The sequence below is a fragment of the Chanodichthys erythropterus genome, chromosome 1 (genome assembly GCF_024489055.1).
Source record: "Chanodichthys erythropterus isolate Z2021 chromosome 1, ASM2448905v1, whole genome shotgun sequence".
NCBI classification, from domain to species: domain Eukaryota; kingdom Metazoa; phylum Chordata; class Actinopteri; order Cypriniformes; family Xenocyprididae; genus Chanodichthys; species Chanodichthys erythropterus.
In genome coordinates, this window is record NC_090221.1 from 11,199,057 (window position 1) to 11,225,180 (window position 26,124).

At 36.2% G+C, this 26,124-nt stretch overlaps 1 protein-coding gene across 1 annotated transcript; it reads left to right on the forward strand.

Annotated features, from left to right (window-relative positions):
• Nucleotides 1-26,073, forward strand: glrbb (glycine receptor, beta b). Its single transcript, XM_067378776.1, has 10 exons — nucleotides 1-130; nucleotides 2,806-2,948; nucleotides 3,278-3,384; nucleotides 6,197-6,264; nucleotides 9,939-10,165; nucleotides 16,700-16,782; nucleotides 17,580-17,720; nucleotides 17,871-18,023; nucleotides 20,167-20,453; nucleotides 25,622-26,073. Exons 1-10 carry the CDS (start codon nucleotides 128-130, stop codon nucleotides 25,916-25,918), a joined length of 1,509 nt encoding a protein of 502 aa, XP_067234877.1. The 5' UTR covers nucleotides 1-127; the 3' UTR covers nucleotides 25,919-26,073.
• Nucleotides 26,074-26,124: the final 51 nt, after the last annotated feature.

The following is a 26,124-nucleotide window of genomic DNA, read 5'->3' on the forward strand; positions in this document are numbered from 1 at the left end:
CGCTGACCGAGGGAACTGGCAGAATGCGAGATAGACGGCGACTGGTCATGAAGGCTCTTTAACGACATATTGCACTGTCAGCGCTACTGGATCGAATCTGTGGAACAACAACCGTTGCTACATTGAAATGGTGAGTGAAATCACACTTAATATTTTAAAGAAAGCGCGTTCGGGCGTTTTAAATGTGTATGATGAATGGGGAGGAGGTGCGACGCGCGTATTTGCTGTCATTCTGTGTTGTATTTCCCCTCATCATCATCATCATCATCATCCCAACCCCCTCGTCGTCATGGTGGATGCTGTTGCTATGTTTTCCCTCTCCATATGCTGCCGTAACCTGCTTTATTTTCTATCACGCCTGAATGTAACTTCTTCAACTTGATGCTCAAAGCATCCACAGGTCGTTGTTATACCTTTACATATTTGCATTAACATAAAATATAAGCACAGTGTGAGATTAAAGTGGTGGGGTTTGCCAATATGGATGTCATCTGTCAGCCTAAAATTATGTAATATGGGCCTTTATGATTTTATTTTATTAAAGATAACCTTGTTAGGTTAAGCTTAACGTGTATAATGAATGAGTGTGTGTGTGTTTATCTGTATTTCTATATCTGTTTTTTTGTAATTGTATTTAATATGCATATAATTGTTTTTTTACTATTTTTTATTATTTACTATTATTTTACTATTGTATTATTAAATAACTATTACTATAAAATACATTTATATTTTATTCAGTTTTATAAAAAAATAATTATTGACTATACCACAAAAAATATTTGTACACTGTTATACATAAATATACAAAAAAAGGACAAACCCAGCAACTGGGTTGTTTTAACCCAGCAGTTGGGTTAAAAGTTTGCCCAACCTGCTGGGTAGTTTTATTTAACTCAACTATTGTTTAAAAATTACTGTATTGCTTAATTAAAATTAACCCAAAGTATGTTGGAAATGAACATTTATTAATGTTCAAAGAATAATTATTAAACAATAAACATGTATTAAATTGCTTATTAATAAACTATTAAATTATTAAATTTATATTAATCAAATATTAAAGCTTATTAATAAACATTCACCTTTTGTCTATTATTGTTGCCTCTAATTGCATCTGGTTTTTAATTTCCCAACTATTTAGTGTTCATTTTAATCTAAATTTTTAAAAGATATTTGGTTTAAATAAAACTACCCAGCAGGTTGGGCAAACATTTAACCCAACCGCTGGGTTAGAACAACCCAATCGCTGGGTTTGTCCATTTTCAACCCAACTTGGGTTGTTTTTAACCCAGCATTTTTTAGAGTGTATTTACATAAATATTTATATTTATATAGTAATATGGAACCTTCATAACAATGATCAGCAATTGGTTACTTGTTCTGTTTCTGTCATCATATTATGCTTGAGGTACAGCAGGCATAAATTAATGTATTAAACATAATTATATATTTTTCATATCAAGTTACCTCTAATACATAATTTCTAGATGTTATCTGCTTTTCCTTAGGTTACTATACAGATAGAGATTATGGTATGAAAAATGAGCATTACATAAGTGAAATCTTTTAGCTGTGAATGAAGCAGTAAGACTTAATAAGGGTACACGGCCAAAACATTTCAATTGAATAAGGGTCAAGTTTACTTAGATTTAGTCTGTTGTGGAAATAAAGCAAAACCATGTCTCTCTTTCCCTTAAATTGTCTTCCATAGTAAAACATTACAATCCACTACTTGAATTTCTATATGTAGACCTGCGGTCAGTGTTTGTGTGTGTCTTTCCAAGGAGGAACATTAAACTCAAATTGCCATGACCGCTGAATCAGGGAAAAGAAAGGGAATGAGAGCGAGAAAGAGATTGAGAGATCTGGAGAGATGTGAAAGAGAAACACAAGCATCTGGTGATAATAATAGTGATGGAATGAGTGAGAGATTGGAGGAGTGTGCATGAACACTGGCCTGTTTCATTTAAGATGATGATCAATGCATTGGCGTAGAATCAGGCCTCTAGAGGTGGAGGGTGGAAGAGTCTAGACAGGGGAGTTTTCTGGCAGCGTTCCTCAGAGGGGAATTCCTCATGCTGATTTTTCCAGTTGCTTCCTCTTCTCTACATTTTGGACATCATTGATGGTTGTGTTGTACAGCAGGACTCTACATGTGTACATTGTCGATTAGATGAGTGTTTGGCATATTTCAAACTACTGACGTGTAGGCCTTACTGCTAGACATGATAACTTAGTTATTTCAAAAAGTACATTTTAAATGTACTAATCCTGGTAATTTTCTTATGATGTGCATGCGAGTATACCAAAAACGGATGTGTATCAGTAAAGCACTGTTTACATTGTGCAAAATTATTAGTTTTGATAAGAAATTCATTAATTGTCCTATATAATTTGTGGAAACATCGTAGAAACACATTGTCAGACCACCCACAGTGACAGACACCCATAACCATTTTTAAAGCAGTCACGGATACAACAGAACCACATTTCCTGAGCCAACAGGCCATCAGTCTCTAAGACAGCCTGTGTGTCCTCTGAGAGAGGACACTGTTATCCATTGATAGTCTTGGAATATTAGTGCTCTGCTTATAAAATGGCTTTAAACGAAGACAGCAATATTAGAATATTTGTAATATAGTGACATAATGTGCAAATGTGTTGTTCTCGACAATGCCTACTGACCATGATACAGTATGCAGTTTACAAATAATATCAGTATAATAATACTATACTGTATGTACTTGTGATTTGGTTACTGCATTATTTGCTCTTAATGTATATCTGTTGTTTCTCTTCCAGGCTAAGTTGAGTTGCTGTAACATGAAGGCTCTAAAGGTGATTTTCTTGTTGCTTATCATCTGTCTCTGGATGGAAGGAGGATTCGCCAAAGAAAAATCTACTAAGAAAGGAAAGAAGAAAGGAAAACAGGTTTACTGTCCTTCGTAAGTGTATTTGTATTCAGCATTTGGTGGCCCTTTTTTTCATTAAACTTTGCTTCTGTATTGTGCTATTCATTATGTTATCTTTCTGACTATTCAACAGAGAACTATTTGCTCTAATGTTGTATGTGTACTTCACACTGTGGCAAATGAAATAACTCACACCAGAATCATAATAGTTGTATGTAACCATGCATAATGACTTTAATTTGGAAATGCTGTCCTTCACAAAAACAAATGACTGTATTTTTTAACATGAGCATGACTTAATATACTTTTGTTGTTGCTGTTAATGACTGCACCCTAACACTCCTTGTCTTTGGTCCCTTCAGGCAGCTGTCACCAGAGGACCTGGCACGGGTTCCAGCAAACACCACCAGCAACATCCTTAATAGACTTTTGGTCACCTATGACCCAAGAATCCGACCCAACTTCAAAGGTCAGTACTTCACCTACCCTTGCATTGCCATGATATACTATACTCTCAAACTCTTAAACCTCTTCATATGTTTGTTAACGCAAATATCTAATCAGCCAATCACATGGTGGCACCTCAGTGCATTTAGGCAGGTAGACATAATCAAATTGATCTGCTGAAGTTCAAACTGAGCATCAGAATGGGGAAGAAAGGTGACTTTGAACGTGGCATGGTTGTTGGTGGCAGACGGGCTAGTCTGAATATTTGCTGATCTACTGGGATTATAGCAAACTGAGGCTATAATTTGCACAATACAAACCAGCTCACCAAAACTGCACAACAGAAGATTGGAAAAAAGTTTCCTGGTCTGCTGTGTCTCAATTTCTGCTGCATCGTTCAGATGAAAGGGTCAGAATTTGGCGTAAACAACATGAAAGCATGGATCCATCCTGCCTTGCATCAACGGTTCAGGCTGCTGGTGGTGTAATGGTGTGGGGGATTTTTTTCTTGGCACACTTAGGTCCCTTAGTACCAGTTGAGCATTATTTAAATGCCACAGCCTACCTCAGTATTGTTGCTGACCATGTCCATCCCTTCATGACCACATGTACCCTTCTTCTGATGGCAACGTCCAGCAGGATAACGCACTGTGTCACAAAGCTCAAATCATTTCAAGCTGGTTTCTTGAAAATTACAATGAGTTCACTATACTCAAATGGCCTCCACAGTCACCAAAACTCAATCCAAAAGAGCACCTTTGGGATGTGGTGGAATGGGAGATTCACATTATGGATGTGTAGCCAACAAATCTGCAGCAACTCTGTGAGGCTAACATGCCAATACGGACCAAAATCTCGGAGGAATGTTTCCAGCACCTCATTGAATCTATGCCATGAAGAATTAAGGCAGTTCTGAAGGCAAAAGGTGGTCCAACCTGGTACTAGCAAGGTGTACCTAATAAATATACATAATTATTAACAAGACGTTATCTTGTCTATCGCAACTATCTGTCTATGTAGCAACTCCCCAGAAACCTCCCAAAACACACTAGCCACCACTCATAACCCCCTAGCAGCCACCTAGAAACCCTATAGCAATCACCTAGATTGCTTCAGCCAACTAGAAACCACTTACCAGTTACCTAGCAACCACTCAGAACACCCTAGAAAGCAGCCACCAAGAAACAATCAGAACACCTCTGCAACTGTCCAGAGCAATCAAACAATTACCTAGATCCCCCTAGTTAATGAGGCCAGCAGGGGGTGCTCAACCTGTGGTCTGTGTGGGTCCTAATGCCCCAGTATAGTGATGGGGACACTATACTGTCAGAAAGCACCGTCCTTCGGATGAGACGTTTAACCGAGGTCCTGACTCTCTGTGGTCATTAAAAATCCCAGGATGTCCTTCGAAAAGAGTAGGGTGTAACCCCGACATCCTGGCCAAAACTTGCCCATTGGCATCTGTCCATTATGGCCTCCTAATCATCCCCGTACACTGATTGGCTTCATCACTCTGTCTCCTCTCCACCAATAAACTGGTGTGTGGTGGGCGTTCTGGCGCAATATGGCTGCCGTCGCATCATCCAGGTGGATGCTGCACATTGGTGGTGGTTGAGGAGATTCCCCCTTCAATATGTAAAGCGCTTTGAGTGCCCAGAAAAGCGCTATATAAATGTAAGGAATTATTATTATTATTATTAGTAACTCACTCAGAGCACCCTCCTAGGAACTCTTTACCAATAACCCAAAACATCTCAGGATCAGTCTAGCAACAGCCCAGAATCCCCTGGCAACCACCTAGCCATCAAAAAAGCCTAACAACAGCTTAACAATAATTATTAACAAGATACTGTCACGTCTAAATAGCAACACCCTAAAAGCCACCCAACTGCCTAGCAACCATGCAGTATGCCCTAGCAACTACTAACCAATGCCCTACGACCATCGAGAACCCCATAACAACTGCCTAGCAACCACTCAAAACGTCCTAAAGACCGCCAACCAATGTACTGATCACCGCAGCAACAGTCTAAAACCACCCAGAATCCCCTAGCAACCACACAGAACACTCTAGCATACACGTAACTTTAAGACTTAAAAATCTCTCTTCAAACTGTATTCAAACAACACAAGGATCACAACCCTCTAACTTCAAATATCTTCCAGTTTTTAGACAAGGCTAGAGTTTTTCCTTTGCTAGTATAAATATATTCTTCTGTTGGTACTGTTTACTGATATTTTTCCTTTTCTTGTTCACTTGTTAGTTTTGCACTTTTGCATGCCCTCCTGTAAATAAATATATATTTATGTACAATTATTAAATTACAAATCATGTTTTACTGCATGTATATACATTGTGGCAGATACGTAACTCTAGGTTATGCTACTGTTGGCAGCCGTTCCAGATATAATGAAGCAAGTTGTAAAGAGTGAGAACCTCCTGCTCTCTGGCATTCAGTGTAAACGTGGGCCTTGATGTGGTCTGAGTGTTAAGAGCTCACTGTATGATTCAGTGTTATTAGTCTCTATGGCCAGCCAGCTGCTCTTCATATCTGAGCAAGATGAAAGCTCCTGGCAGTCATTAAAGTCAACATAATAATCTTGGGAATAGGAATAGCAGTGGAGTAGTTGGAGCATTTTCCTATAATGCCATGCTTTCCATGTAGTATATATAAAGTGCAAACATATGTTTCATGGTATAAACCAAATAGTTAATGTTACCCATAATAGTCTGTGAGAAAGTGCACTGCTAAAAATGTTACAATGACTTTTGGAGCGTCCTGTTTGATAGATGTAATTGATGTGCTGAGATGTGCACTTTGTTTTGTTTTTAGGTATTCCTGTTGAAGATCGTGTGAACATTTTCATCAACAGCTTTGGGTCCATCCAAGAGACCACTATGGTATCACTTTCACACACATCCACACATTCATTACTCCAGTCTTCAGTGTCACATGATCCTTCAGAAGTCATTCTAATATGCTGATTTGGTCCTCAAGAAACATTTCTTATTATAGCAGTTGAAAACAGGTGTGTTTCCTTATAGTTTTATTAACTGTGATACATTTAACAATTTAACAGGATTCTTTGATAAACAGAAAGTTCAAAAGAACGGCATTTTTAAAATAGAAATGAAAGTCTTTACTATCACTGTAAAAAAAAAAAAATCAATTTACCTTGTTGAAAAAAACAGCATATGCTGGTTAGGTATGTTTTGAAGCATACTGTTTGAGCTGGTTTAAGCTGGTCCTGAGCTGGTTATAAGCTGGTCCTGAGCTGGAGCTAGTTGCTAACTTAGGACCGGCACTTGACCATCTTAAACCAGCTCATGACTCGCTAAGGACCAACTAAGGACCAGCTTAAACGTATGACCAACTAAGAACCAACATAAACCAGCTCAAACCAGCTGCCATGCTTCAAAACATACCTAACCAGCATGCTGGGTTTTCTTCAACAGGGTAACGCATCTTTGCTAAATAAAATTATCTAAAAAATCTTATTGATTTTTTGAACAGTATTCTATAAAATTATTTACATATTTTCTCAACATTTGCCTTTTTAAAACAGAAATATATTACACTGTAATGCAATAGCAAAATCACAGTCAGTCCTTTCCTATCAGTCAATTTCTTTGTGAACTTACTGTACAACAAAAATGTGGCCTGAATATTGATATGTTCATCTAAAGAAGTTTGACAAAATCAGTTAAAAAGTGGCATTTGAATGGAAGCTGTTTCTGCCACTAAATAAAAAATAAAAAAGGTAATTGCAATTTTTTATCTCAGACTTCTGAAAAAAAGTCTGAATTGTTCAATATGTGGTTTCAGAAATGTACATACACTGTAAAAAAATGACCGTGATTTTAACAGTAAAAGACTGTAAAAATGCTGCGGTGAAAAACTGCCAATTGGTTTACAGAAAGTTTCTGTACTATATACGTTGAATAACTTTAATAGATCTAACGGTACATTTAATGTAATTTTATGGTAAAATACCGTTAAATTCACAGTTTTTGGAAGTGAAAAATAACAATTAATTGTAAAATTTACAGTGAAAAAACGTAAATTGACATTCCCACAATTCCCTGCGTGACACTTCACATTTGATATATTTGTTGAAATATTATTTCAAGATATTAGTACTTCATTAGGTTGGTAAATTAACATTATATCAGTTATTTAAATACATTATTTTACCGTAAATTTAACAGATTTATTTTTTTATGTTGCTACTGTATTTTTTTCGGTAAAGTTCTGGCAACCACAGCTGCCGTTTTTTTATAGTAAATTTTACTGGGATTTTTTTTACAGTGTATAATCATGCAGTTAGCTAACAAAGCTATCAAATTTAGGCAATTTCATTTGCAATCACTGTTAGCAGTTTAATTGAAGGTAGAGTCAATGAACTCCTGGAAATAATTAATTACATATTAACAATAATTAGGATATATAAAAAATTGGGAATGTGCAGAATAAATAGTTGCAATTACCTTTTTTATTTTTTACTCACAATTAAAAAAAAAAAGTCAGAATTGTGTGATATAAACTCGCAATTGCGAGTTATAAAGTCGGAATTACGGAATTTTTTTATTCAGAATTGCGAGATAAAAAGTCACAATTATACTTTTTTTTTATTATTCAGTGGCGGAAACAAGCTTCCATAAATTTGTCATATAAATTATTCACAATTTTTGGTGACACGAAATCGCATACTCTCTAGAGTAGGTACTTATTTAGAAAGTAATTACTTCATGGGTGCTAAAAGAGTGTGTTCTATATAGTATGAATGTAATCTGGACATACTACATTTGCCATGTTGCCTTTAACCCGTGATATACCAGCGTCAGTTGCGTCACGTCCTTGAAAGGGACTTTGGTTGCATCACTGCCACTCACAAATCCTCTCCTGTGGCCAGATGACCTTCTGGCGAGATTCTGAAGTGTGCATCGATGGACACTTTACTATCCCATCATAGTAAAGTGTCCATTGAATGCACACTTAAGAATATTGCCAGAAGGTCATCTGGATGCTTTTTGCCTTTTATGAGTACTGTGAATTCAGACCTACTTCTTTTGTCACAAACTGCGATTTCAGACGCAGCCAACCTTTTGAAGTATTCTAGTTCACCAAAACTTTTGACCATATTGAGTCATATATTTTATTCTGCTGTTTTCTTTTCTTAATTTCAATTTTTTAAATGTGATTTATGTTGAAATCAATGATTACATCAAACGAGCACAAATATGACTCAAACACTTTGTACAACAAAAACAATATAAATAAAAAAAGTCCAGTTTTAAAAATGTCAGATTGTGAAAGGCAACTCCTACCAGACAAATGACTGGATTCATGACTGTGTGCTTTATTTTGGGCTTACCGTGTTTACTTACTCTACCAAGGAAAAAAAAAATCAGCTCCAGACCCCACAATCTTACGTCTGGCTCCTTATGAGCAGTGACACCCATAAACAACCCATCATGCCAGAGTGTCTCAGATCACCTCTAGTGAAAATATTTCCCCTGGAAAGACATCAGAGGGTTGTGTTTTCTGCCCAACACTGCATGGTGTCATAGGCTGAATATAGTTTGCAGTCAGTTCTACAGGAGCATTGCGTGACACAAGGCATTGGAAATGAGGTCCCACTTTGTTGTTGCATCATTCTGCTGTGGTTAACCTTAATATGCACAGGTGGCATAAGACAGAAATACAAAAAGGCTATTCATAACCTCTCCAGAGACCTGACTAGTAAGAAGCAGGCCACTTTGCCTACCACAGCTTATTTAGCACTTTATTAACATTTGGACAAGTCCAACAAAACAACATTTGTAAATATGACACAACGCCATTCAATGTTGTGTGTAATACATCCTGAATGTTTCTGGTCAGAACACTGAACGAAAAACAGGACATACCAAGAAGTGAATCATACACGCAGGGACAACACACCCACACTTAGGAACCAAATTCACTTGACTCAGTAGTGCAGCTGGAGTGTGGCCATTTTATTTGGCATGTCATCTGTCTTCACAGTATCAGCGCTAGCAAAACAAGCTCCACTAGAAAATGCCACTTCAAAGCCTCGGGCTCACGCAAGCCGACAGGGAAGCTGGGGCCAATCTGACTTAACGAACCCTGTGTTTTCCCCAGTGTAGGTGCTCACATACAGCGTGAGCCCTCATTGCTGCACCCGTCGCACGCCTCTGATGTTTGTGATATTTGGAAATGTAAATAGGAGCAGCTCTGAGCACCACAGCTGCACGATTTCAATACCAGCCATTATTGGAGCCTAGATACTTCAGAAACAAGCTTTTTTAAAACATCACTCAGAGGTCGTGAGAAATGCTGGTTGCCATGCCAATGCCTAAGACACCTGGGCTTCTCTGTCGCCCTGAGGACTAATGTGCTGTTTTTGTGTCCAATTCAAGGCTTCTCACAGTTCCTGCCACCTAACACAAAGACAGGTGTCAGCCTACCGCCCACCCAAATCTAGTGTCACAAAATAGCTGATTTTTCAGGTTTGATTCAGTTCAACAGATTTCCGAAAACTGTAATAGATATTTTGGCCTGTATTTTATAGGACTATCGTGTCAACATCTTCTTGAGACAGCGCTGGAACGACCCCAGACTCCGGCTTCCTCAGGACTTCAAGTCAGACTCGCTCACCGTTGACCCGAAGATGTTCAAATGCCTCTGGAAACCGGATCTTTTCTTTGCCAATGAAAAGAGTGCTAACTTTCATGACGTTACTCAGGAGAACATCCTGCTCTTTATCTTCAGAAACGGAGATGTACTCATCAGCATGAGGTGAAGTTTAATGCTCTCTTCCTGCAAAACACCCAACCTCTGTCTTTGTGGATGGTGACAAATGTAGACAAATGAGGTCTACATGCTGGTTATACCTACATTATTTACCAAAGCAATCAAAACAAAGCAAACAAAAGAGTTTATCAGATGTCAGGGCCTTTTAAATTGGAACAATTTACCATTTGGGAGTTTTAATCGGAAGTTTTTTGTTTTTTTTTACCTTCTGTGAAATGAATGTGTCAGCCAGGTTTATAAATTCTTGGAAGCCTTTTTCCAAGAAATAATATATAAAAATGTGAGATAAACTTTAAAATAAGATACAATGTCACACTGTGAGAAATGAAATCACAAAAGTTTGAGGTTGGTAAGATTTTGTAATGTTTTTGAAAGAGGACTCTTATGCTCACCAAGGCTGCATTTATTTGATTAAAATACATATTATTACAATTTCTATTTGAATATATTTTAATACATGTTTGTAATTTATTCCAATGATGGAAAAGCTGAAATTTCAGCATCATTACTCCAGTCTTCAGTGTCACTTGATCCTTTAGAAATCATTATGATATGCTGATTTGCTGCTCAAGAAACATTTAGATTTCTATCATCACAGTTGAAAACAATTATGTTGCTTAAAGGGTTAGTTTATTCAAAAAGGAAATTTCTTTCATTAAGTACTCACCCTCATGTCGTCCCAAATCCTTAAGACCTTTGTTTGTCTTCGGAACGCAAATGGAGATATTTTTGATGAAATCTGAGGGTATCTGATCCACACATTGCACCTTTTGAGGTCCAGAAAGGTACTAAAGACATTGTTAAAACCGGCGATGTGACTACAGTGATTCAACCTTAACAGTTATGAAGCAACGAGAATAATTTTTGTGCGCAAAAACAAAACAAAAATGACCTTATTCAACAAATTTGTCTTCCCCGTGTCATACTGCTACGCTATTTTCATTGCTGAGCTTCAGTGTTTATGTTACGTATTAGACGGCTCCTGCATCGTGCTGCTTACGTGACAAGAGCCGGCCAGTACTGATCCGCCGTTTGGACGTAAACACTGAAGCTCTGCAAAAAAAAATATCTTAATTTGTGTTCTGAAGACAAACGAAGATCTTATAGGTTTGGGACGACATGAGGGTGAGTAATTAATGACAGAAATTTCATTTTTGGAACTAACCCCTTATTATTATTTATGTGGAAACTGTGATACATTTTTCTTTGAAGATTCTTTGATTAAAGGATAGGGGATTCTCTACAGAAACATTTTTTGTTATACTTGTTGAAAGTCTCCTCGTATCTTATCATATCTATCATCTGTGGAAGGCATAAGACCATAAAATGTTCATCCAATCATTATATTCGGTCCGAATGAAATAATACGATGTCCTACGTGCCTGTCAACATATGTTTTTACATACCCTAGTGCACCCTGTTCACGCAGACATCATAAATCATCAGAGCGTTTCATGCTATGCAGGGTTTATGTAGACAGACGTCAGTCACGGAGCACCACAAACAAACATAAATTATGCGTTTCCATGTCAACAGATTCAACACCGAAATTAATCTGCAGCAGTCAGGTACAAGCTCTCTAAGCTGTTTACGTTCATTATTATTGTATTGTTATGTGCTTTGAGACATGAGGTAATTTAACGCCGTCTCTTGTGATGCTTTGCCGAGAGCAGCTGTGTGTGTTTGCGCGTTCATGTGTTTTGGAGGAGGTGAGTCTTTGGAGATATATGATTTGAAAGCTAGCTCGCTGTCCTATTGCATAGTTCAAAAGAACAGCATTTATTTGAAATTGTATGAAAGTCTTTACTATCACTTTTGATCAATTTAATGCATTTTTGCTGGTTCAAAATATTTCTTTTAATAAAAAGACAAAGAAGGTCTTAAGGATTTGGGACGAAGGTCTTAAAGGGTTAGTTCACCCAAAAATTAAAATTCTGTCATTTATTACTTACCCTCATGCCGTTCCACACCCGTAAGACATTCGTTAATCTTCGGAACACAAATTAAGATATTTTAGTTGAAATCCGATGGCTCCGTGAGGCCTCCATAGCGAGCAATGTCATTTCCTCTGTCAAGATCCATAAAGGTACTAAAAACATATTTAAATCGGTTCATGTGAGTACAGTGGTTCAATATTAATATTATAAAGTGACGAAAATATTTTTGGAGTGCCAAAAACAACAAAATAACAACTTATAAAGTGATGGCCGATTTCAAAACACTGCTTCAGGAAGATTCAGAGCACAAATGAATCAGTGTATCGAATCTCCAGTTCGGAGCGCCAAAGTCACGTGATTTCAGCCGTTGGCAGTTTGACACGCGATCTGAATCATGATTCAATACACTGATTCATTTGTGCTCCGAATCTTCCCGAAGCAGTGTTTTGAAATCGGTCATCACTAAATAAGTCATTATTTTGTTTTTTGTTTTGGCGCACCAAAAATATTATCGTCATTTTTTAATATTAATATTGAACCACTGTACTCACATGAACCGATTTAAATATGTTTTTAGTACCTTTATGAATCTTGACAGAGGAAGTGACATTGCTCCCTATGGAGGCCTCACAGAGCCATCGGAATTCAACTAAAATATCTTAATTTGTGTTCCGAAGATTAACGAAGGTTTTACGGGTGTGGAACGGCATGAGGGTGAGTAATAAATGACAGAATTTGCATTTATGGTTGAACTAACCCTTTAAGGATTTGGGACGACATGAGGGCGAGTACTTAATGAAAGAAATTTAATTTTTGAGTGAACTAGCCCTTTAAGCAACATAATTGTTTACAACTGTGATGATAAAAATCTAAATGTTTCTTGAGCAGCAAATCAGCATATCATAATGATTTCTAAAGGATCAAGTGACACCGAAGACTGGAGTAATGATGCTGAAAATTCAGCTTTTCCATCACTGGAATAAATTACAAACATGTATTAAAATATATTCAAACTTAGTAACCCCAAACTTTCAAATGTATATAAAGTCACATTATGGGATAAAAATTGTGATACATGAATTAACAATCAAGTCCAAATTACCTTGTTGATATTTTTTACTCTTAGACTAAAACAGGCTTCCATACAAATTTAAGTACTGATACAAGTAAAATAAGTGTCTTAAAAAATATATAAAATCAAAGTAACCTAAAATACATGTTTGAATGACAGGGAACATAGTGACTGAACCCTCCTCTGAGCCCTTCTTAATGCTTTTAATAAACCTCAGGGGATTTGAAGTGATCTGAGAATTGGAGATTCGATACATCTGTTGACCCTAGAATTTCACCTCACCACTGACACCTAAATTACAGCTCCTGCTATTTGATCCCATGTGAAAGTTCAGTCCTTTAGCAGTGGTGGACACCTCTTGTCATTATCTTTCCACGGCTTTATCTACAGGTGCTGCTGAGTGAATGAAGCTCTCAGTGTCTTCTAGCAGTCAGTGACCACACTTGCTGTAGATCTGTCCATGGAGTGCTGAGACATACAAACCTTGTGCTGTGAAAATATTATTCTGCTCTAAATCTTCTTTTTTTTTTTTATTTAGTAAAGGTTTATAAACATGGATAGTATTAAACAAACAGTTATTTATAAAGGAAAACAATTCCACAGGCCTTTATGCTTTAAACAAATGTGAGTTGTTACTGTGGTCACCGTGCCAGCCGCGCATTGGACATGGTCCAGTTTAGGGTAAAGATAAAATCTAAACACTGGCACAGAGCCATTTCAGTCTGGATGGGAAGAGTGTTTAAGAGCATCACGTTTTGTTCTGTTATGTCTGAGGCGAATGTATTTCCATAGTGTTTTTCCATGCCACCCGGATCACGGCATGAGCTGGGTGGTCTTCCGTGAGCCCTTTCTCACTTTTGGCATTGGCCCAGGATGCCTTGCTCTGTATCTGGGTATGTGTGTGGCAAGGGATTACTGTCTTAATGAGAGTCTTTCAAAAAGAAACAAGAGTGTTTATTTCATATTATACCTCCCTGAAACTAATTTTGCCTTTACTCGTCCATCGACCTTCAACTTCCTCCATACATATACATTAGATATTTATGTCTTTCTTATCTTTTTTTTCTCAATGGAACTGACACACCTTATATATATTTCTTTATGCCAGAATAATATGCTTTTACATGCTTCAGTCACCTTTCCGACAAAAAAAAAGAAAAAAAAAAAAAGCTTTTTGCTACTTAATACATAGCAATTTTATTTTTCGCAACTAAATATTGTTTGGACCAGGATAATATTTTGGACACAATGGCCTGGTTCCAGAAACAGGGCTTAGATTAAGTCAGGATTAGGCCTTCATTCAATTAGGATATTTAAGCAGCTTTTATAAATGTGCCTTCGAAAAAAACATTACTGGTGGGCATCTTGAGACAAAACAATGGCACATACATATTTTAAGATATGTCAGAGCAAGTTTCTTTCAGTTAAAACAGCTCAAACATGAATTTTAGTCTGGGAATAGGCTTAAGCCTTGTCTGTGAAACCAGGAGTACGTTTATTTTCAAGGGGAATCTTTATTTTGTATCTTTGTTTGCCCCCCTATTTTTTTCCACCTGACCCCCTCTTACATCTTAACCCTTGTCTCTCTTTCTCTCTTCCTCTCAGATAAATTGTATAACGCACCATAAAGATACATCTTAAACAAAAACAGATGATAATAGAAGGGAAATGTTCATTCTCTCTAACCTTTCCCAGGCCTTCACAAAAATATCTTGGCACAGTGCTTCAGTTGCAGTCAAGTGCTGTGTGGCCTTGCCGGTGTAAAAAGCAGCTCTTTGCTGCATCTGAGACTGTGCTTGTCAGATTAAGAGAGAAAACCAAAAAGCTTTCATGTGTTAATGGTATTTTAAATAAATATGCTTTGGTGAGCATGCTGTGCACAAAAAAAGGGAACTGCATGAAGAATTTATTCCACTGTTGGGAAAGACATTTTATGTCTGTGGCATCTATGAAATCAGTTCAATTTTGATTGACTTTCAAGTGATGCAATCTAGTACGGAAGAGGACTAGGGCCAAGCAATAATAAAAAAATAAAACCATCTTGAGATTAAAGTTGTTAAATTTCTAGAAAAAACTCTTCACATTTCGAGAAAAAGGTCGAGATAAAATGTTGAGAATAAACTCGTTAAATTACGAGAAAAAAACTTGTTAAATTTCGAGAAAAAAGTCTGGATAAAATGTTGAGAATAAACTCATTAAATTATGAGAAAAAACTCATTAAATTTCAAGAAAAAAGTCGAGATAAAATGTTGAGAATAAACTCATTAAATTATGAGAAAAAACTCATTAAATTTCAAGAAAAAAGTCGAGATAAAATGTTGAGAATAAACTCATTAAATTATGAGAAAAAAACTTGTTAAATTTAGATAAAAAGGTCTAGATAAAATATTGAGAATAACTCATTAAATGACAAGAAAAAAGTTAGATTATGAGAACAAATTCGTTAAATTATGAGAAAAAAGTTGAGATAAAATGTTGCGAATAAACTCATTAAATTATGAGAAAAAAGTCGTTAAATTAAGAGAACAAATTCGTTAAATTACGAGAACAAATTCGTTAAATCACGAATTTGTTCTCATAATTTAATGACTTTTTTCTCGTAATTTAATGACTTTTCTCATAATTTAACGAATTTGTTCTCATAATCTTACGACTTTTTTCTCGTAATTTAATTACTTTATTCTCAACATTTTATCTCGACTTTTTTCTCGAAATTTAACAACTTTTTTCTCATAATTTAACGAATTTGTTTTCATCATCTAACAACTTTTTTGTCGTAATTTAATGACTTTATTCTCAACATTTTATCCAACTTTTTTCTCGAAATTTAACAACCTTTTTCTCATAATTTAACGAATTTGTTTTCATAATCTAACAACTATTTTCTCTTAATTTAATGACTTTATTCTCAATATTTTATCTCAACTTTTTTCTTGAAATTTAACAAGTTTTTTCTTGTAATTTAATGAGTTTATTCTCAACATTTTATCTCGACTTTTTTTTTTCTAAATTTAACACGTTTTTTCTCTTAATTTAACAAGTTTATTCTCAACATTTTATCTCGACTTTTTTCTTGAAATTTAACGAGTTTATTCTCAATATTTTATTTCAACTTTTTTCTCAAAATTTAACAACTTTAATCTCAAGATGGTTTTTATTTTTTTATTATTGCTTGGCCCTAATCCTCTTCCGTAATCTAGTGATAAAATAATCTTGCAAAAAATCTTTGAATATATTCATATAAGTGAACGTTTTAGCATGAAACTTAAAATGCTGTCAGTGGAGTCTGTTCTTTTTTTTCTGTTTTAATACCTAATTAATGTACATGGTTGTGAAATTAAACTTTTAACAAGTTCAAATGGGTATGATGTTTAGGTATCCACATACAGTTGGTCAAAACATTAAAAAAAAGAAAAAAAGAAAAAATGTAATTCCAAATTGCGACCCTGATTCAAACTGACCAAGCTGCTGCATGATTCATTGTCTCAAATACATTGTCTCTCTTTTCAGGTTGTCTGTTACCCTCTCTTGTCCTCTGGACTTGACGCTCTTCCCCATGGACACCCAACGATGCAAAATGCAGCTTGAGAGCTGTATGTAAATATGAATAACTTAATTTAGAAATATTTAGAAGAAATAATAAAAGTAAATAATAATAATAATAATAATAATAACAACAAACTATCAGAGTTCCCACAGTCTTTAAAAAAAACAAACCATGGAAATATGAAGGAATATAAGTTTTTCAAAAGGTCAAGAAAATTAGTAATATCTTAAGAAGACATAGAAAATGTAAAGCATTTATAGTATATATTGCATTTGATGTTGTACTGAAAAAAAAAATGAAAATGATTTACTTTATTATTTATAATTATTATTATGATATTATTATTTACTTATAATTCAAGCATAAAAACAACTGTCTATACTGTAAAAAAAAAAAAGAATTTTTGGTTAAACTTAAAGTAAGTTACCTGGTTGCCTTAACATTTTGAGTTCATCGAAATTAAAAAAAATAGTTAATACAATGAAGGTGATTGATTTAATCAACAGAAACTCAAAATATTATGTTATCTGAACCACGTTAATTATCTAAGTTGATTTGACAAAAGAAACAACGTTGTGATAACAAATCATAAAAAAAGTATAAAAAAAAAACAAATCAAAATAATTTTGTACAGTGTAGCATATATTTAATTAAAAATGTCATTATATATTTAATTAATATTTATGAATTATATTTCATATTTAATTGGCTAAAAATTGTGTTTAAATAATAATCTAAAACTTAAGGACTCAAAAGTCATAAAAAGTTGAAGAATGAAGCTAGTATAACAGGTATTATTGCTATAGAGTTATTTTTTATTTGAATGTTTGTGTGTGTGTGTAGTCGGCTATACCACAGATGACCTGCAGTTCATGTGGCAGTCTGGTGACCCCGTACAAATGGAAGAGATTGCTCTGCCTCAATTCGATATTAAACAAGAGGACATTGAATATGGCAACTGCACCAAGTACTACGCAGGGACAGGTAAAAGCTTTTCACTTTCCATTAATGGCACTAAATGTGTGCGTAAGCTCTCTCTCTGGTCTAGTTGAAGAGTTAGACATTAGATGTGATTCCTCAATAAATGTACGCGTTTGTCCATTTAAAGCAACCTTTTGAACTGTTGTACGATAGGCTACTACACGTGTGTGGAGGTGATTTTTACTCTGAGGAGGCAGGTGGGCTTCTACATGATGGGTGTGTATGCGCCTACCCTGCTCATCGTCGTCCTCTCCTGGCTCTCCTTTTGGATCAACCCTGACGCCAGCGCTGCCCGTGTGCCTCTGGGTACTTTTTCCAATCATCAGTCCTGCCACAAGCATCAGCACCTCATCTCATGTCTCTGTGGAGTCCTGTACCCCCATAACCAACCCCATCTTTTACATTTTTTATTCCCCATTTTCACCAATATAACATCCACCAATGAATCTTACTGATTTCAGTACAGGAGGTTTAGGGTGATTGTTTTTATCCCCTACAGTCCTGTAGCTTCTTTTCATCAATTGCGTACCTAAAGGCATCTCCATGGAAATGTAATGCATGTCCAGGATATTTCCTTCCACCTCAGCTGCAGCCCATAGGCATTGTTTCACAATTGAAACCGCAGAGGTCAGTGAGAGAAGATTATCTGAGATGCGATGAAGATTACACGACATTCCGTGAAATGTGACAATTTCTTGTGTTTTCCGGTTATAGCCTGATATTGCTGATAAATGCATGCACTGATTTTATGGAACGCGCATTCCTTGTGCACTGGCTGTTTCATGGGTGGACATTACAAAATGTCTGCAAATCCTCTGCCTCGATTTGGTTAAAATTGGATTTTTCTCTGATTTCATTGGTGATGCCAGTACCATCATCTGTCCACATTGTTGTCCTTGTCACAGTATAACGTGATTACATCAAGTGTCATCTCAAAATGCCACTGTCCGTGGTCTCAAACCTATACCATTTCAGGTCAGTCATTTTATGCAGTTTGTGAGTGTTTGTTTTGAAGGCTATGTGTGTGTGTGTGTGTTTGCATTCATTTTGATTATACACAGGCCTAGATGGATTCTAGAGATATTTTGTGGGAAAATCTGTAGAATGAATTTAAATATTTAACTCTTTCCCGGCAATCCATGTTTTCACGGTCATATGTTAGGGGATATGCTATTATTGCTCTTCTGAAATTTTTTGGTAAAATTATCAAAATGATGGCACTGATTGGAAACTTTTTTATAAGTTGGCAGGGAAAGAGTTAATATTTTAGGTCCCACTTTATATTAAGTGGCCTTATCTACTATGTGCTCACATAAAAATATAAGTACAATGTACTTTCATGTTCATACTGAATTGCAAAACACAAGGTGGGATACGGGTAAGGTGTAAGGGATGGGTCAACAGTGTAATTATAAATGTAATAACAGAAATTAATTACAGATGTAATTACATGCAGGTGTTTTTTTAATATATAAGTACAATGTAAAAACACACATATACACAATAACTAAATTTGTATCAAATTATTAATTTAAATGTTAGTACATAGTAGTTAAGGCCACTTAGGGACCATATTTTAATTTTAATAAAATATGAGAAAAAGCTGTAAGATTAAAATATTTATAAATTATTAATAAATAATATAAAATTGAAATGTTTAATAAACACATAGGAGACAGGCAAGTGCTTCTGTGTGATTCCATTTATGAGCCTGCTCATAAAATATTTTAACATAAATATATGCATCTTTTGCATTCAAATAAATGCTGTACTTTCTATTTATTAAAGAATATGCACCATATTTTCCACAAAATTTTAAGCAGCACAACTGTTTTTACAATATTACTGTATTTTTGATCAAATAATGCAGCCTTGGTGAGAATAAGAGACTTTTTTTCAAAAACATTAAAACATCTTACCGACACCAGACTTTTAAACTGTAATGTTTAAACAGAGAAGGAAATGAATGTCAGCATAGCTTTTATTAACCACTTTGTTGTTTCATATTATGTTGTATTATGTAATACATGTCTGTTCTGCATAACCTGATTTTGCTCATCATGTTCCTGGGTCAACATTTTTGTTGATCCTGGAACAACATTCAAATCAACCAATCAGATTTGAGGGACAAGTTTACAGATTATGTCAAGTTTAGGCTTAAAATCATGAATTGGTGCTTCTACATCCGTGTTATTCATCTATCATTTCCCTCTGATTTTTGGGATAACTTATGGGTAGGGTTAGGTTTAGGGGTAGGAAGAGGGTTAAGACTAAATTTTCAGACTAGAATGTTGTTCCAGGATCAACAAAATATGTTGACCCAGGAACGCATCTAACTCAGCAATATCAGGACGTGCTGTATGTTGTCTTGGGAAGCAACTTCAGATCATTGTGTAAGCTCATCTCTCCTCAGATCATTTGATCTAATGACCACTCTCTTTGTCTGCAGGGATACTGTCAGTGCTCTCGCTCTCTTCTGAGTGCACTTCTCTGGCCTCTGAACTGCCCAAAGTCTCCTATGTAAAGGCAATTGACATCTGGCTGATTGCCTGCCTGCTCTTTGGCTTCGCCTCTCTGGTCGAATATGCTGTGGTTCAGGTGATGCTTAACAGCCCTAAGCTGCTGGAGGCAGAGAGAGCAAAGATTGCAAGCAAAGAGAAGGCAGAGGGAAAGACCCCTGCCAAGAACACTATCAATGGCATGGGAAGCACCCCTATACACGTCAGTACGCTACAGGTCAGAGACAACCTGCTTCTATTTAAACAAAATGTGCTGAATTGCTACCACAATTTCATAATAATAATAAAAAGCACCACTGGTAGTGATAATACTATGATAATACCATAGTTCTTGGACATGGCAGTCTACTCTTAAAGTATGCTTGTTTTTCCATCTGATACCAAAATTGTATCATGTGGTGCCGCAGTATATATACAGTATATATTTAACAAATTTTAACAAAGCATGTATATAATTATGTATGTAATTATATATTTAATATACACTACTATTCAAAAGTTTAAATGAATTAATGCTTAAAGGTACAATATGTAAAATTTTTGCAGTAAAATATCAAAAAAACCACTAGGCTAGTGTTATATATTTTGTCCAGCTGATTACAAACAGTATCTCTAATGTTTTCAACTACTTGTAAATCATGAGAAAATTCCCATTCTAAACAGTGACACGGGGCAGTGCAGTCGCCTGTCAATGACGTCAGTTACCTTTGTTACCGCCTTTACTGACGTAGAAACCACATGACAACAGTGCCGTGGACAAATGCGGAAGTAGTGTCTAGCGTCCAGCAAACCACTAGCTCGCTTCAAGCAGTTCCTTATTTACTTCTTGCACGTTTTATGGTGGATTGTGTTACTTATTTATGGAACATAATTACTGTTTACCATCTGCCGCTGGTTCTGTCGACAAGGACAGCTCCCGTAAACTCATGACCGGAAAAGCGGAAGGGGCGCCGGTGACTGTTTCATAATAAAAGTCCCGCTGCTCGTGAGGCGTGTGTTGATCAATCGCTCCAGCTCCTCGTTCAGCTCCCGCAACACTCGGTCCTGCTCTGCTTCATACTACAGTAACGTTAATAATCGCATCCACGAACATGAGTTCTTCCGGACTCCAATCCCTATTCTTTTGCACTGTCCGTTGAGATGGAGACCACATGTCCCAAGTTTCCGCTCTAAAACTTGGCGTCATCAAACTACGCCTTTGTTTTGAATAGGCTTCTAGCGACCTCTAGCGGAAAAAAATATCACAAATTGTACCTTTAACTTCTATATTTCGGACAAAAGTGAAAGTATGTAATGTTACAGAAGATTAACGTTTCAAATAAATGCTTTTAACTTTCTTTTCATCAAATAATCCAGCATTAGAGTTTCCACACAAATATTAAGCAGAACATTTCCAACTTTGATAATATTAAGAAATGTTTCTTGAGCACCAAATCAGTATATTAGAATGATTTCTGAAGGATCATGTGACACTGATGACTGGCATAATGATGCTGAAAATTCCGTTTTGCCATCTCAGGAATAAATTACATTTTAAAAAATATTAAAATACAAAACAGTTATTTGAAATTGCAATAATATGACTTTTTACTGTATTTTTGATGAAATAAATGCAGTTTTGGTGAGAGACTGCTTTCAAAAACATTAAAACATCTTACTGACCCAGAACTTTTAAACAGTAATTTCTATATTAACATTAATATATAAACATATTAATATTCAATTAAATATATTACTTATAACAATTTATTGTAAATATAATATATTGTTAATTATTTATTTTATTTTATTTGATATAATTCAGATTCTGAATTCACATCTGTATTCATTCTAAGTTTTATTCCATGACAGTATACAATATAGAGACACAAATTAAGCAGTACATGGGGACACACGTTTAACGTTTAAAAGGGTAATTTTACCTTTTTAAAGAGATCATTGATTAAATTCTGTTTTTATTATGTTCTGATGCATTGCTGTCCCTGTAGTTATATAATCTAAAATCATGCGCTGCTAATGTCAGGTGTAAAGTGTAGGTGGGATAATCACAGTACTTCATGTTCTTCAGACAACAGACAGCTTTATAGCAACAGTTGGAAGAGGAGCTTGAAGGCAAGGGTTGCCTGACAGACAGGAGAAATAGGCTGAATAATGTGGTTTACTGAAGTCTATTATAAGCTTTAAATTGGCCCCAGAGGGAGGCTTAAGGATGCAGTGTGTTTGCAACCACTGTCACACATTTACTCCCAGACTGGACCTTCGACAGCTACCAGAAGAATATCTGACCCGAAATTAACCCACATGCTCTTTGCACAGTTACTGACCTCCAAGAAAACCTCATTCATTGCTTTGAATTAGAGCTGTTTGGAAGCGTCCCAAGGCTTGTTTTCTGCCACCGATTCTCCAGCCATTTAATGGCTGTTCAGACATGCTGAAAGCTTTTGAGCAGACAATATTTATTAGAAGGATATGAAAGCTCCAATACTGTATTTGACAGACAGTTTCCTAAATCTGTGCACTAGAAAATATATCAAGCTGTTTGAGGATTTAAGTGTTGTGTGCCCAGTGGGAAGTAGTGCGGTCCAGCACTGCATGGCTTCTGCCCCTTTCCACACATCCAGAACAAATACAACAGACAAGTTGGCATTAGACCATCAGACATCACTTATCCAGACATCCCTCTGCTCTGTTAGTCAGAGAGAGAGAGAGAGAGAGAGAGAGAGAGAGAGAAAAACAGACAGTGCAATGTCACATCAGTTCTTAATGCTTGTCTTGTCCTCTTCTATTTTGATGCAAGGTAGGTGTTTCTTCACACCACTTCTTTTCCTTTCCTGTTGTTCCTGCGTGGGAGGGCCATGCTACACTGCCTCGGCCCTGTTAGGGCTTTAGGAAGAGCCCAAAATAATTGCCTGTCCTCAAAATCCCCCTCTCCCAGCAGCTCAGAGTGTCATGAGAAAGGAAAATGCTAAAAGAAAGAGATAGAGAGTGTATGTGCCTCTACTTGAGGGACATAATTCTGAAGGAAACATTTAATCATTTGGTTTGAGTTGTCCATGTCTGATGCCTGAATGAGTATCATAATGCATAAATGATCCACCTGCCAGCTATCATTTGTTAATTTCCTAATCATACAAATTAAAATACCTAAGTGTGAAATTAAAGGGATAGTTCTGTCAAAAATGTCCTGTTATTAATAACACTCATGTCTTTCTGAACCGGTATGATTTTCTTTCTTCAGTCAAGCACGAAACTGCATACATAACCCTAATTCACACTTCGGAAAACGCTAATCTAATAACGAAATCAGTTACTCTTTCAATTAACTCACCAGTATGATTTGTATATTCAATTTTGTAATCATTGTATAATGTGTTTAAAGTGCCCCGTTAAGCTTTTTCGAATATTACCTTTCATGCAGTGTATAATATAGCTATTTGTGAATGTAAAAGGTCTGCAAAGTTTTAAAGATCGAAGTGCACGGCAAATAAAGTTATTGTCTCCTAAAAGAAAGGATCAATTCTGAACCGTCAAAATGAGTTGTCAGCAATTCAAATCTCACATCCTGTTACATACCTACATAACAATATAACAAATTTGCATAATGTCAGCCTATGGTCCATTGGCTGCCTGTGGACAACGTCAACTTTGACCCGCTCTCAAACATTGTGGTTGTAGCTGAGACCTGGAAGAGCTTCATTTGTGTTGTCGACATGTCAAAAAGGCACTGTTTTTGACTTTGCATGCAATTCAAAAGATGACTCATGCTGGAATTGATACGGAATTAATACGGATGCGGAAAAATCAACGCCATAGTTACTGTTCATATCCATGTAAATCTATTCTAGGAGACCTCAAAAACAAAATTAGAATTAAAATAGCATAATAAGTGCACTCTAATGTACTTCAAATTGTTTATTTTACTCATTTTTAGACTCTGCTGAATACACATTTCAGGATTGCTGATCATAAACAAACTAATAAATACATGTTTCTTGGAAATATAGTATGGTATTCTTGGAATAATAATAGTTAAAAAATATAGCTGCAAGCAGCAATTAAGGGGCCAAGCACAAAGAAGGCACAGCAAGTCATGCAAGCACAGCTGGGAGCATCAGACTGACTGCAACAATGACCAGTTGCAGACATATTTAGGCAAAATAACCAAAAAAATCATAAAAATAGTCAATAATAATGATTTATCACTTTTGACCAATAGATGGCGCTATGGCCAAATTGATGTGGTATGGTCAGAGTGAGGTGACAAAGACACATGCAAAGTTTGGTGTCAGTGTGATAAAGCATTGCGGAGATAAAGCGTCAAGAGTTGTTTTTGCATCATGGCTCAACTTCATTGCTGCAGTATACGAAAATGGTTTAATGAATCGACTTGAATTCCATGACTTTTTGTTGGCATGGTCTGAAGATGATACGATTTGATTTTGGTGAATAACAGTCTAGGAGGAGTTAGAAAAAAGTAGATTTTTAAAGAAAAACTAAATGGCGTACAGGAAGTTCGGCTGACTCTGGCAAAATTGGTATCAACTGTATGTTCTCAGCATGACCCAAGGTTTCATTACAATAGGTTAATATAGTCAAAAGTTATTAGCATTTTTGTAAATTTCATTATAACTTTTGACCACAAGGAAACTTGAGTACCTTCATCAGTGCATGGAGCCGAAGACCCATATCGAGTTTTGTAAACGATATGGCAATGCGTTTGTAAAATACAGCATTTTACGACAAAATTCAAAATGGCTGACGTCCAAAAAGGCTGATATTTGATATCGGATATCATTCGACTTAGCATGACACCCTTAATCTTAACAAGACCACATTTATGATTTTTGGACAAACCTTTCAGAAGTTATAAGCAAAAATAGCCATTTTTCGTATGTCTGGACCAGTAGGTGGCGCTGGGACGAAACACAGCATGAAACCTCAGGCTATGCTTGACATGGACCAAGTCTGAATTGAATTCTATAACTTTTTGTCAGCATGGCCTGAAGATGATCTGGTTCAATTGCCGTGAAAAACGGAGCAACGGCCTAGGAGGAGAAAATTCAAAATGGCGGAAAAAATTTAATGACGGAAAATGACGTCATAGGGTACAATCAAATCGAATTAAAGAATTTTGTTTCTAGTCCCAACAGCTTTGTTGGTCACCATTCACTTTCATTGTATAGAAGGGAGCAGCTTGGACTTTTTCTAGATAACACCTTTTGTTTTTCATTGAAGAAAGTAAAAGTCATACAGGTTTGGAACAACATGAGGTTGAGGAAATGAATGGAAATGAGGACAGAAAAATCATACCAGATGTTGCTGAGATCTGACATGTTTTCTCTTTATTCATCTTTTTCTCACTCTCTCCCTCTTTATCTCTCTTAGGTGACAGAGACAAGGTGCAAAAAGGTATGCACCTCCAAGTCAGATTTGCGCTCCAATGACTTCAGCATCGTCGGCTCTCTGCCACGGGACTTTGAACTCTCAAACTTTGACTGCTACGGCAAACCCATTGAAGTCGGCACTGCTTTCGGAAAATCGCAAGCCAAAAACAACAAGAAGCCGCCACCTCCTAAACCTGTCATCCCCTCGGCAGCTAAGCGCATAGATCTATATGCCCGTGCACTCTTCCCTTTCTCCTTCCTTTTCTTTAATGTCATTTACTGGTCTGTGTATTTGTGATTGTGTAAAGTTCAACCTGCTTTCATTCAGCTAACTTTTCCCTCCTTCGTATCGTCTCGGCCCATATAATTTTTGTTTTTTACCTTAGACATCAATTGGAACAGGTGCGCAGAGTGAAAGTATGGGAAGAAACAGTATTGCTAAACAAAAGTAAAATTTTCTATTAGAAAGAGCTAAGGCATTGCTTGAATCATGTTTGATTTTCA